This window comes from Rhinopithecus bieti, unplaced genomic scaffold (genome assembly GCF_001698545.2).
Source record: "Rhinopithecus bieti isolate Rb0 unplaced genomic scaffold, ASM169854v2 scaffold_5019, whole genome shotgun sequence".
Lineage (NCBI taxonomy): Eukaryota > Metazoa > Chordata > Mammalia > Primates > Cercopithecidae > Rhinopithecus > Rhinopithecus bieti.
In genome coordinates, this window is record NW_016804585.1 from 453840 (window position 1) to 465432 (window position 11593).

General features: G+C 39.4%; 2 protein-coding genes across 2 annotated transcripts in view; one reads left to right on the top strand and one right to left on the bottom strand.

Moving 5' to 3' along the window:
- The window catches only part of IKZF3 (IKAROS family zinc finger 3), a 99544-nt gene extending 97417 nt beyond the window's left edge, over positions 1-2127 (bottom strand). The window contains exon 1 of the mRNA XM_017869260.1: positions 1873-2127. Within this exon, the coding sequence (XP_017724749.1) occupies positions 1873-1879 (7 nt within the window). The 5' untranslated portion in view covers positions 1880-2127. The remainder of the gene's footprint in view (positions 1-1872) is intronic.
- Positions 2128-5917: 3790 nt separating this feature from the next.
- Positions 5918-11593, top strand: part of ZPBP2 (zona pellucida binding protein 2) — a 12505-nt gene continuing 6829 nt past the window's right edge. Inside the window, exons 1-6 of the mRNA XM_017869237.1 lie at positions 5918-6168; positions 6326-6391; positions 8275-8400; positions 9048-9209; positions 9857-10075; positions 10628-10710. Of these exons, the coding sequence (XP_017724726.1) occupies positions 6120-6168; positions 6326-6391; positions 8275-8400; positions 9048-9209; positions 9857-10075; positions 10628-10710 (705 nt within the window). The 5' untranslated portion in view covers positions 5918-6119. The remainder of the gene's footprint in view (positions 6169-6325; positions 6392-8274; positions 8401-9047; positions 9210-9856; positions 10076-10627; positions 10711-11593) is intronic.

Consider the following 11593-nt stretch of genomic DNA (forward strand, 5'->3'; position numbering starts at 1 on the left):
AAATGACTTTATATGCTGAATGAATTATATTCAGTATTGCATTGTAAAATAAACTGTTATGAATCAATGTAACCCCCAAATTGGGCAGAAAATAAAAGTATTCCATAAAGTATTCTACTTTCTTACATTGCCAAGAGAGGTATACACTACAGACCAAATCTCTATTCTAGACTGAAATCAAAACCACAAGATGATATAAAAAATATTTTAAATATCAAAAACATGGGCCAGATTAGTCAATTTTGGGTAGCCATAATGAACTAGATATTTTACCACATCAAATACTCTATCCTCAACGACCTGACATTAAAATAGCCAAATTCACATAATTAACCTCTTTTTAAAATTTAAATGTTAAAGTTTTTGCATTAAGCATAATCTATACTATCTCCATGGACCTATAAATTTAATCTAAGCATGTAAACACAACTTTTAAAAATTATTGATCTATATTCTCTTTCCATTTATAGTCTACACATTCTAAATTAAATTCTACACAAGTTTTCATTCTTTTCTTCTTAAGCGAGTCTTCATCCAGGCTTATTAAATATCTATGTTAGTACACCAATAACCTAAGATATGTTTCTTTATTTATTCTATATAATAAGATTAGTTTCTTTATTTCACATTAAATAAATGAATTTGGAAGTATTAACATTTATAGAGAAATATTCCAGTTTCTATGGATTTACACGATTCTGTACATTATCCTTGATATGTGGTATGGTTAAGGCTAGGAAAAATAGTGTCGGAGTACTGATTTATAATTTCATAAAAACAAATTAATCATTTGTAATAATTAAAGCATAAGAGCTTTTTAAAAATTATTTTTCCCATAGTATACAACAGCCCAACTTTTTTTCCTTGTTATTGGCCAATAAAACCTTTGTTAAAAATTACACTTCAATAGACCATTATTTAAATGTTAAAAATGCAAAATTTTTAGTTTTCAACCCATAATTTAAAAAATTAAAAGCATAAAGTTTTTGATATTTTAATAACTTAATATACTCTAGAAATAAAGCTGCCAAAGATCAGTTCATTGTTAATTAGAGATCCTCCCATTATTACGAAGAAAATATTCACAATCTTCATATTTATCAAAGTAACGTTTTAGTTAGGTGTCAATATCTCATTTTAACAGAATGAAATTCTGAATTTCATAATCCCACCATCCCCCCAAGTTGAGATGCATTTGCCATTTTCAAGGTTTTAGAAACACTTGCTGAAAAGACCATTGAAGAGTTTACAGTAGCAGTGTGAAATTTTAGGTATCCCAAGGAAGTACAGAATGAAAATGTTTGAGAAGCGAGGATAGCGTTACGACTTTCAAAATTAATTAATATGAAACTCCTAAAGTGAACCTGATTTTGCGTTGGGTAAAGAAGACTCATTAGAAGATCGAATTCCAAGGGAATTTTAAAGCCAACCGCTTTAAAATGTACCTTTCCCATATGACACCATTTACCCTTGTAAGAAAATAAGTTACTCAGATTAGCCTAATTCCAATGAACACTGAGGCCATGAAGGAAAAAATATCCAAAAGTGTTAGTTATTCCACCCCCAGATTTGCAGGCGTTTCAGGGACACCCCTTAAGTGCTCTTCCTCTGCAGATGTAGGGTAGACCCCCCATGTCTGACAACCCCTTAGAAATAAAATTGCAAAGAAGTTATCACTTTCCAAAGGGCGGGGGAAGGACAAGTGAGAGACGTAAGAGAACCGACGCGCTTTGTCCTCTGAAATACCTCATATTTACTTTTGACAAAAGAAATAAATAGAAGCAAAACCGAGATTCATAAGAAACTCTTTCTGCTGTGCACAGGCCAAGCTTCTCAAAGACCCCGGAGAAAAGAAGCGGGCTGGAGGCTCACCTTCCATGTCGCTGCCGGGCCCGGCTGGAGCTGCCGCTGTGGCTACCCGGCCTCTCCACGTGCTCCTGCCGTCGCCTGGACTCAGCGCGCAGCTGGCGGGAGATTCCCGGCGCGGGGAGTCCCCGGGATCCGGCCGCTGCGTCGGCGCAGACTGAAAGGGGCAGGAGCCGGCGACCTGCCGGTGCGCGGGGTTACAGCGGCGCTGGCTGGCGGCGGCTTTAAAGGACGCTGGCCGCGGAGTGCGGCGGGTTCCGCACCTCCAGCCCCCTTTTGAATGTCAAACCCAAGGAACCCTGACAGGATGGAAATGGCGCATCACTAAATTGTCTCAAAATGTCTATTTTAGAAGGATAATGGATGAGAAAAGTAATATCACACGGAGGGTGGGGGGTCAGCCTTGCTTTCTTGGCAAGCTCAAGTTCAAAGACGTTTATCTTAAATTGAGGGAGATCTGGAACTTTTTGTCTAGATTCGGTGATAACAGCCGTGAAAGTATCAATGAGAACTCCCTTCTTTCAAATTTTTTTTTTCCTTCCTCACTTTTCATTTCGCATGGTAAAAGTTTTGATCCAAGTTTTCAGAAAGACAGTTGGATTTTGGCACTTTTATCAATTCAACTTTTTAATTTTTGGAAGCAATTATCTCACTTTTGTTTTCCCTCTGGGAACTGCTTGGTTTATTTGCCATGACTCACACAATACTACCCACTCTATATAAATAGAGTGAGTGTTTTATAGAGTGTGTTGATTTTCTCCCAGCCTGCCTTCTTCCAAATAGACACCTTACAAAAATACGTATAGGCTGTACCAGAAAATTAATCAAAGAAAGGAGAGCTAAGGGTTGAAGGTAGGGGCAGTAAGATAGTAAAATTAACTTAAAGATGTTAGTATACAGATATGTATCAGTCAACATCTTCTCCCAACATCCTCCCTACTGTCCAGAGGTAAAGCACACATTTGACTGCAGAGAGAGGAAAGGGGAAGTGACCACAAAACTGTTTTTCAAAGCAGAACTTTTCTTCACATTGAGGTTTAAGTGACATTGTTCAGGTGAGCCCTTCTAAAGATGCCCAGAGTGTTGGACAATATACGAATGAGTCTCAAAAGGCCACCGTCACCGCTATTAGAAAATTATATGAGTGTATACAAATATATTTGAGACTTAAGGTTGAGGGTTTGTGCATCAGCTGACCATATCAGAAGAAACCCACACTTACAAGTTAAAGTATACATGCTGTAATTTTATGAATTGTAGTTTTAAACAATAGTACGTCATTGGTATAGGCAGTCTATGTGATGTCTGTATATACAAATATATTTAAGTGGGTGAAAAACTACACTGGCTTTAAGCACCACAGTAGCATCTCTATAACTGCATGAGTTGGGAGTTCTGCAGGATATCAATTTTGGAGAAATACTCTAAACACTAGGTCTAATTTTAGTACTGAAAGGGGAAATTTGTTGTTTGTTAGTTTCTAGAAGCAAAAATAGCACATCAAAAGTAGCAGAAGAGGAACTGTAAAATTTCACAAGGATGGTATGAGGATGAAAACTTATTTGGTTATTAAAAAGCTGTAGGCCAGGCACGGTGGCTCACACCTATAATCCCAGCACTTTGGGAGGCCAAGGCAGGTGGATCACGAGGTCAGGAGTTCGAGACCAGCCTGGCCAACATGGCGAAATACTGTCTCTACTAAAAACACAAAAATTAGCTGACTGTGGTGGCGCACGCCTGTAATCCCAGCTACTCAGGAGGCTGAGGCAGGAGAATCGTTTGAACCCTGCAAGCGAAGGTTGCAGGGAGCCAAGATCATGCCACTGCACTCCAGCCTGGGCGACAGAGTGAGACTTCATCTCAAAAAAAAAAAAAAAAAAAAAAAAGTTGTAAGGAAACTTTATGATTTTCCATTACAATGTTCTCTGTATATTTGAAAGTAGAATGTGTTAGTACTCTGTAAATAGTTCAATACTGAGTATTTCAGACTCCCGAGAGTGACACCTAAGGGGATTGAAAGTGGATTGGTAAAATAATTTATGTAGCTACTCCATCTTCAAGGAGATGCAGCATAAATCCCCACTGTTTAAGTGTGGGTGCACAAAGTGACTTCCTTCCAAAGAGTATAGTATGAAAGCGGGGGAATAAGCTGACAGCGGAGAAACCTAACAAACAGTACCTCAGCCAGCAGACCAAGGTTAACATCAAGTGATAAGGCATGTTGATAGTATGTCTCCTTGATATGATGTGATGAGAATGTCATTTTATCTCTGTAATCTTCATCCTAAGAACCCATAGTTCCAGTCTAATATGGAGAAAGACAAAATTCCAGTAGAGAGGCATTCTACAAAATACCTCACCAGTTAAAGCCAGGTCAAGACCTTCAAAAACAAGAGAAGTCTGACCCAGCCACGGGGAATCTAAGGAGATACAATGACTATAGGTAATGTGGGATCCCGCATGAGATCCTGGAGCAAAAACAAACAAACAAACAAACAAACAAAAAGAAACGGGGTGGAGAGGGCATTGAATAAAAAAGTAAGGAAATCTGAATAAAGTTTGGACTTCAGTTAATAGTAATGTATCAATATTAGTTCATTAATTGTAAGAAATATACCATACCCATGTAAGACGTCAGTAATAGGGAAAATCGGGAGGGAGTATGTAAAAACTCCCTGCACTGTTTTTGCAATTTTCTGTAAATATAAAACTCTTCTAAAATAAAAGTTTATATAAAAAGAGTGGATGGGTACTTCTGACAGACAACTATTACTCATTTGGTTAAGTCTCCTCTCATAGGATTTAGTTTATCACATAGGATTTACAAGGATCAATTACTTACAAAAAACCGAGAAGCCAATAAAACACACTGTGGATTTATAATGTACTTTGACAAAAACTGGAATGATGAACTTGTAGGGAATCAAGATAATGCCTAAATCTGTCTTCATTATCATCACCTTAAGAAGAGAGCAGTTGAGACCAGACCATGAATCCAGACATGGTAACTGACAATGGGTGGATCTGACTCACTGAGTCACATTTCATGGCTTATGCTATATAGGTAAAATTAACAGTGACTAAAAATGAAATTACTGACAAAGGTTGCTCCTGGACCATATGAGATAGTCCAAGTACTGACTCGGCTCAAAGGAAATAAAACCGAAAACTCTTGATCTCACCCAAAATAACCATTCTGCACCCTGTCTGAACCTTGGGCTCTCTCTACTAACCAGCCTACTCAAAACCACTACTGAGGGTGGTGTCCCGCTGCTAAGAAACAGACAACACACAGGGCCTTTCGGGTCACCAAACTAGTAGCCAAGAAGGAACCATCAAAGGCGAGGGCATGATCCCCTTTGGAGCTCCCTGATCTTGACTAATCATTCATCCCTACCGAAAAAGCCAATCTGGCTCTTGCCTTACAACTGGGCCCATTTTTAAAGCAAGGTCACTTCATCAACCTAGATACGTTTGCACTGGGGGAGGTCTCTCACATCGCCTCATACTTGAAGTGAAAATGAAGATTCAACGTTCCTCTAGAGTGGGAAGGCCCAGAGGCGCCTTCTTGGCTCAGCAGTAGCTCCTCTGGGTCTTGGTCTTGCGGGTAAAGAATGCAATTAGGTAAAAATCGCGTGTCAGTTTGAAAGAGATTGGACACACAGTTTCAGTGTTCATGAGAAGAGAGGCGTAGGAAATCCCCACTGCTTCACGTGAGGGGGAAATTGTCACAAGTCTCTGCCTTCCTCAGGTCCCCTTCCTAGGGGATTCCTCATCGCATCCCCTAGCCGCCCTACCCCACCACGGTCCTTGTGACTCGCGGTGTTCTCTCCTTGATCCCTTCAGCCCCTAGACTGGGGAATCCCCGGAACGCGACGCTGTGGCTTCTTTTCCTTTACTCTCTTCCTCCCTTCCGCTCCACTCACAGAACAAGGGGCCAGGAGTGCGAGAAAATGGCGCCGGAAGCGAGGCGCGAAGAGTTCGCGTGCCTGCTGCTCTGTGGGCGCGAGGGGAGCTTGCGTTCGCCTCGCCTCTCTTGCGGTCGCCCAGCCCCAGCGCGCGAGAATCGAAGCACGCACGCGCTCTCCTGCGCGTCGTCTCCCGCGGTGGCGACGGACGGGTAGGGGGGGCGACCCCGGCGTTCTGCTCCGCACTGTGGAGGAGGTGGGGAGGTGCAGAGGTGTTGGGCCGGGGCTGAGGTAGGAAGGGGTCTGTCCCTCGACGCTTCCTGCGACGCCAGCCCCTGAACTGTGATGCGAACGTGGGTCCTACTCCCCGCGGTGCTCTGGTGCCTCACAGGAGGTGGGGCTCCCTCCGCCCGGTGCCCAGTCCTCTCCCTCTGCCCGAGCTTCCCGGTCCTGCCTCCTTCGCCTTGCCCTGCCCTGCCCTGCCCTGCCCTGCCCAACTCTGAACCCCGCTCCTCTTCTAAGTAAAAGTCAGTGGTTTCTTTCCTCCGCAGTCCGATGCCCGCGATCTACGTTATTCGATGCGAAGGGCTTCCTTTATGGCAAGACAGGACAGCCAGGTAATAAGGACCTCTATACACGCGGGCCCATTGGAGGGGCCGGAACTGCGAAGCTCTTCCCGGAAGAGCTTCCCTTACCTGGAGGGAAGGGGAACGAGCCAGCCTTTATTGAGCATCTATTATACCAAGAATCTGCTTGGCAGTTCACGACGGTCGCATCTTTTCATCCTTACAGCGACCCCTATTGTGTCGCCTTGCTCTAAAGCCTTGCAGCTCGCAAGGGGCTGGGATTTATTCCAGATCTCTTTCTCTGATGCCATCTCACTTCCAGGTGTCTCTGCTGCTTTGCAACGCGGGAAACCCACGCAGAGGAGTGATTTCCAAGGCCTTCTGTTTGGAATATCTTTAATCTTCCCCTTATTAACTGGAAAACTCACACGCATCCTTCAGGGCTCAGCTCAAATATCCTCTATCTCTGCAGTGAAACTTTCCCAAGGAAAATTAATTACATAGCTAATTTTAGATAAATTGAGCCAGTTGATAGCACGTGTCATGTTTAGACTCCTTGTATGTTTGGGTTCTCTCCCCGACCCCCAACCAAATTGTAGGACGTTGTCTTCCTGTGCTCAGAGCCTGGCATTCAGTAGGCTTTAAAATTAATATCTTTCTGGGTTGCAGTGATTCCAAGCATACCATCGTTCTGTCCACCCAACCACAAACAAGGAGTAATCGCACATCTTCCTATATGCCCCAGATAGGCTTAATTATTGTTCCTAATGGAGAAAATCTGCAGTTAGAGATGGGGTTTCACCATATTGGTCAGGCTGGTATAGAACTTCTGACCTCAGGTGATCCGCACGCCTCAGCCTCCTGAAACGCTGGGATTACAGGCATGAACCACAGCACCCAGCATATATATGTGTGTGTGTATATATATATGTGTGTGTGTGTGTATACACACACACACACACACACACACATATATATATATATATTTATNTTTTAAAGACAGGGTCTCTCTCCATCACCCAGGCTGGAGTGCAGTGGTGTGATCTTGGCTCACTGCAACCTCCGCCTCCTGGATTCAAGCAATTCTACTGCCTCAGCCTCCCAAGTAGCTGGGATTACAGGCGCCCACCACCATGCCCGGCAAATTAGTAGAGACGGGGTTTCACCATGTTGGCCAAGCTGGTCTTGAACTCCTGACCTAGGTGATCCTCCCAAAGTGCTGGGATTACAGGCGTGAGCCACCACTCCCGGCTGATCATCTTTAAAATAGTGTTGCTGAAGTCTTTTTCTGAACTTTTTTTGAGAGGGAGTCTCGCTCTGTTGCCCAGGCGGGAGTGCAGTGGTGCAGTCTCGGCTCACTGCAGCCTCTGCCTCCCGGGTTCAAGCGAGTCTCCTCCATCAGCCTCCCGGGTAGCTGGGATTATAGGTCTGCATCACCACGCCAAGCTGAATTTTATATTTTTAGTAGATATGGGGTTTTGCCATTTTCCTCAGGCTGGTCTCAAACTCCTGGACTCAAGCAACCCGCTGCCTTGGCCTTCCAAAATGCTGGGATTACAGGCATGAGCCACCGTGCCCAGGCCTTTTCTGAACTTTGAATTGCTTCCACCAACCCTCCAAAAAATTATGATTTGAGTGAGTTCTAAATCTGTACATTAAAATGAACTTTAAATGTATAATGCATATTTTTATAAACAAAACTGTAATATGGAAAAATGTCATGACTCATGACTAATAGGTGTAGAGTTTTTAAAAAATTACTATGAGAAGCAAAAAGGACTTCAGACTAGCGTTCTAAATGTTATATATTGATTTTTTAAATAGTGAAATCCAGCAAGAACTAATTCGTGTCTTCAGGACAAAATGGTAGGAGTATATTTCTTAATTTAATTTTGCTATATAATGTAGTTATACATTATTTTATTTCCTCACAGAAAAAATATATGTAAAGTTACATCAAAATAGTCCAGTCCTTATCTGTATGGATTTTAAGCTTTCTAAAAAAGAAATAGTGGACCCCACCTACTTATGGATTGGGCCCAATGAAAAGACGTTAACAGGTAAATTTGATTTTAATATGTACTTTTTTAATGGTGTGAACATATTTTTAGAAAATCACTATTGCTTATTGGAAAGAACAAATTGAAATTTAATTTTAATGGCAGTTTCTCTTGCTCCCTACTTAGAAAAATCATGTTATATTTTGGCCACTTCCTTATTTTCTCCTTATGCAAAACTGAAGCGGTAATTTTGTGCCCTACTTCTCAGAGCTGTATTAATTCAAAGGTCTTTATAAAACCTAAAATTTATCATTGTAGCACCAGTAATAGGAGATGAAATATCTAATATATAATTTTTCATGATGTTAAGAGTGCCTTGGAACATAAATATTATTAATTAGTTTCCGTCTTGTCTGAAGAAATTTTGTAGTACTACAGAGCAATGTAATCCCTTTTTCTGAATTACTGGTATGAGCCAATTGACACTAGATGCCAAGAAACAAAGAAAACCAAAATATATTTCAAAAGTGTACTTATCTCATGTAGTCTTCCATAGAGTAATAGGACAGAATTAAGATTTTGTGGGATTCTTAAAGTTGAGATAGTTCATTAATTTTTAAAAATTTTGTATCTATTTGTAACTCCAAGTGTACTAAATAATGCTTGATATGTTGTATGTTAAATAAGTAATTTACTATTCTGTTTAGGAAATAATAGAATAAATATAACTAAAACTGGACAGCTGATGGTGAAAGATTTTTTGGAGCCTTTGTCTGGACTTTACACATGTACTCTTTCTTATAAGATTGTTAAAGCAGAAACCCAAGAAGAAAAGACAGTCAAAAAGAGATATGACTTTATGGTCTTTGGTAAGAATTTAGGCACCTTTTAACTTGTACATTTAGTTCGGATCATAATTAAGTGTATGGTTTCTTCGTTTAATGAAAAAGAGTCTGTAATAGGTGACTATCACCAATTATGACTTACAGAATATTTTGGGATGTATTTGACTAAGCAACTCCTAAGTTGACATGAAGATAGTTTATCCTAAATAATCTTCTTTCAACTCCCTACTTGCCTCTGTCTAGATATGCAAGCACATCTACTTTATCACAATTTAGCAGGTAATTTTAAAACTGATCTTTAATTCTATAAAAGCAAGTTAATGATCCTTTCACTGGGCTGTGCTGACAGCAATAATAATTTCTGTGAATTAAGGCCCTCCCCAAAAAGTCTTTCTTTTTCTTGATACTGTTATCTATATAGCCAACCCACAGAAGCCATTTCTCTTGATGTACCAAGTAGATAATATATCAGATGAAAACAACATTTTTCATTAAAGTTAACAGTTTTGTGTATTTTTGTGAGGACTAACTGATAAAACGTTATTAGATAAGTTTCTATGCTGATTGCAAGATTGATGGGATTGAGTATTACATGGTATTTGAAAAATGTTTGGTAGAGGAAATTAATGCTAGGCACCATTGCTTTTACTCTCATCTTTCTGTTTTTAAAGCCTATCGGGAACCTGATTATTCATATCAGATGGCTGTACGTTTTACCACAAAGTCTTGCATAGGGAGATACAATGATGCGTTCTTTAGAATGCTGAAGAAAATCTTGGATAATCTAATATCTGATTTGTCATGCCATGTCATAGAGCCATCATATAAATGCCATTCTGTTGAAATTCCAGAACATGGCCTCATACATGAGCTATTTATAGCATTTCAAGGTAAAATTTTTAAAATTTCTTTAATTTTGAATTTAGTCCTGAAGAACAATAGATTGCAAAATTAATTACCATGTTAATATAAGATATTTTAAAAGTAATAGGTCTTAAATGTTTGTTAAGCACTAAAGTATGTAGTTGACCTTAGCCTGTTGATGGTTTTAAAACTTAACACACTAATTACTTTCAAATGACATATTGTTGCTTCTTTAAAATCAATATTTTATTAATACAGCCTTTATGCAGCTAATATTTCACTTATAACTTCTTGTAGAATTTTAAATTGTATTTTTGAAAACTTAGTAAAAGTGAATAACCAAACCAAATTTATTTCTATTCATTTTAAAGCCTTGTAGTTACTTACATTAGCCCCCAGATGGAGTGAAACCATCAAGTATAAATTATTCAAATTGTGCACCTTGTTTTATTACTAGGATTAGATAGCTGGACTAAACACATGCCTGCATGCACAAGGAATGCAGCACTTGGACCTTTATTGAAATGTTTGGAACTTTTCAGAATCCCTTTGTGAATCTATTGGTTTTTTCTCTTCAGTTAATCCTTTTGCACCAGGGTGGAAAGGTGCTTGCAATGGATCTGTTGACTGTGAAGATATCACTAATCATAATATCCTCCAGGTGAGAATTTCATGGTAAGGCAGAAGTATTTGTCTTTTTCTTTTTTTAGAGACAGGGTGTCACCCAGGCTGGAGTGCAGTGCTGCGACCATAGCTCACTGCAGACTCAAACTCCTGGGCTCAAGTGATCTTCCTGCCTCAGCCAAGGAAGAGTATTTGAAAATCAATAAAGCTATTTTAAAAATTTTTGTAAATATTTGTTATATTGAAACATTTCTTTAAAAACCAATTTCTCCATGTTGTGAATATTTATCGATAATAAAAACATTTCTAAGGAGGAAATAAATTATTTTTAAAAAAACAAATATGAAGTATTAATAATATTGATTTTTCAAGTATCGATTTTTGGTTTCAGTTTTTTAAACTGAGGTTATGAGATTCTTAGTTATTTCAAGATGTGATTTTTTTTTCTTTATCAAAAGAGAGCTGGAGTATCAAGATGTGTTATTCTGGAGTAGCACATCTGTAATATTAGATAGTTCCCAAGGTTACTATTATGTATTTTATCTATTACAGAAGGATAGATCCCTGGTCTTTGTTCCCCAAGTGATGATTAAATAGTAACTTAAAGAACAACTTCACAAACATGTCACCCTACGTTAAGCCAATGGTGCTTCCAAAATTATATCTACATTGGTCATAATAGTTGCTCTCCCCTCTACCATCCTCAGAGGCTAAGGACATAGTCTTAAAAATCCCTTCACTCTCTGGTCTAGTTCCTGAGCTCAGACCCTTAATTGATACTGTGCATGGCTTATGAGAAGTACTTAGTTAAAATTAGTTATTATTAAATTCTGTGCTCAAAAACCCAAAATTTACATCATCAGTTTATAATGCTAATTAAAGAAAAGTCTTTTTTTCTTTTCTTTTTTTTTTTTTTTTTT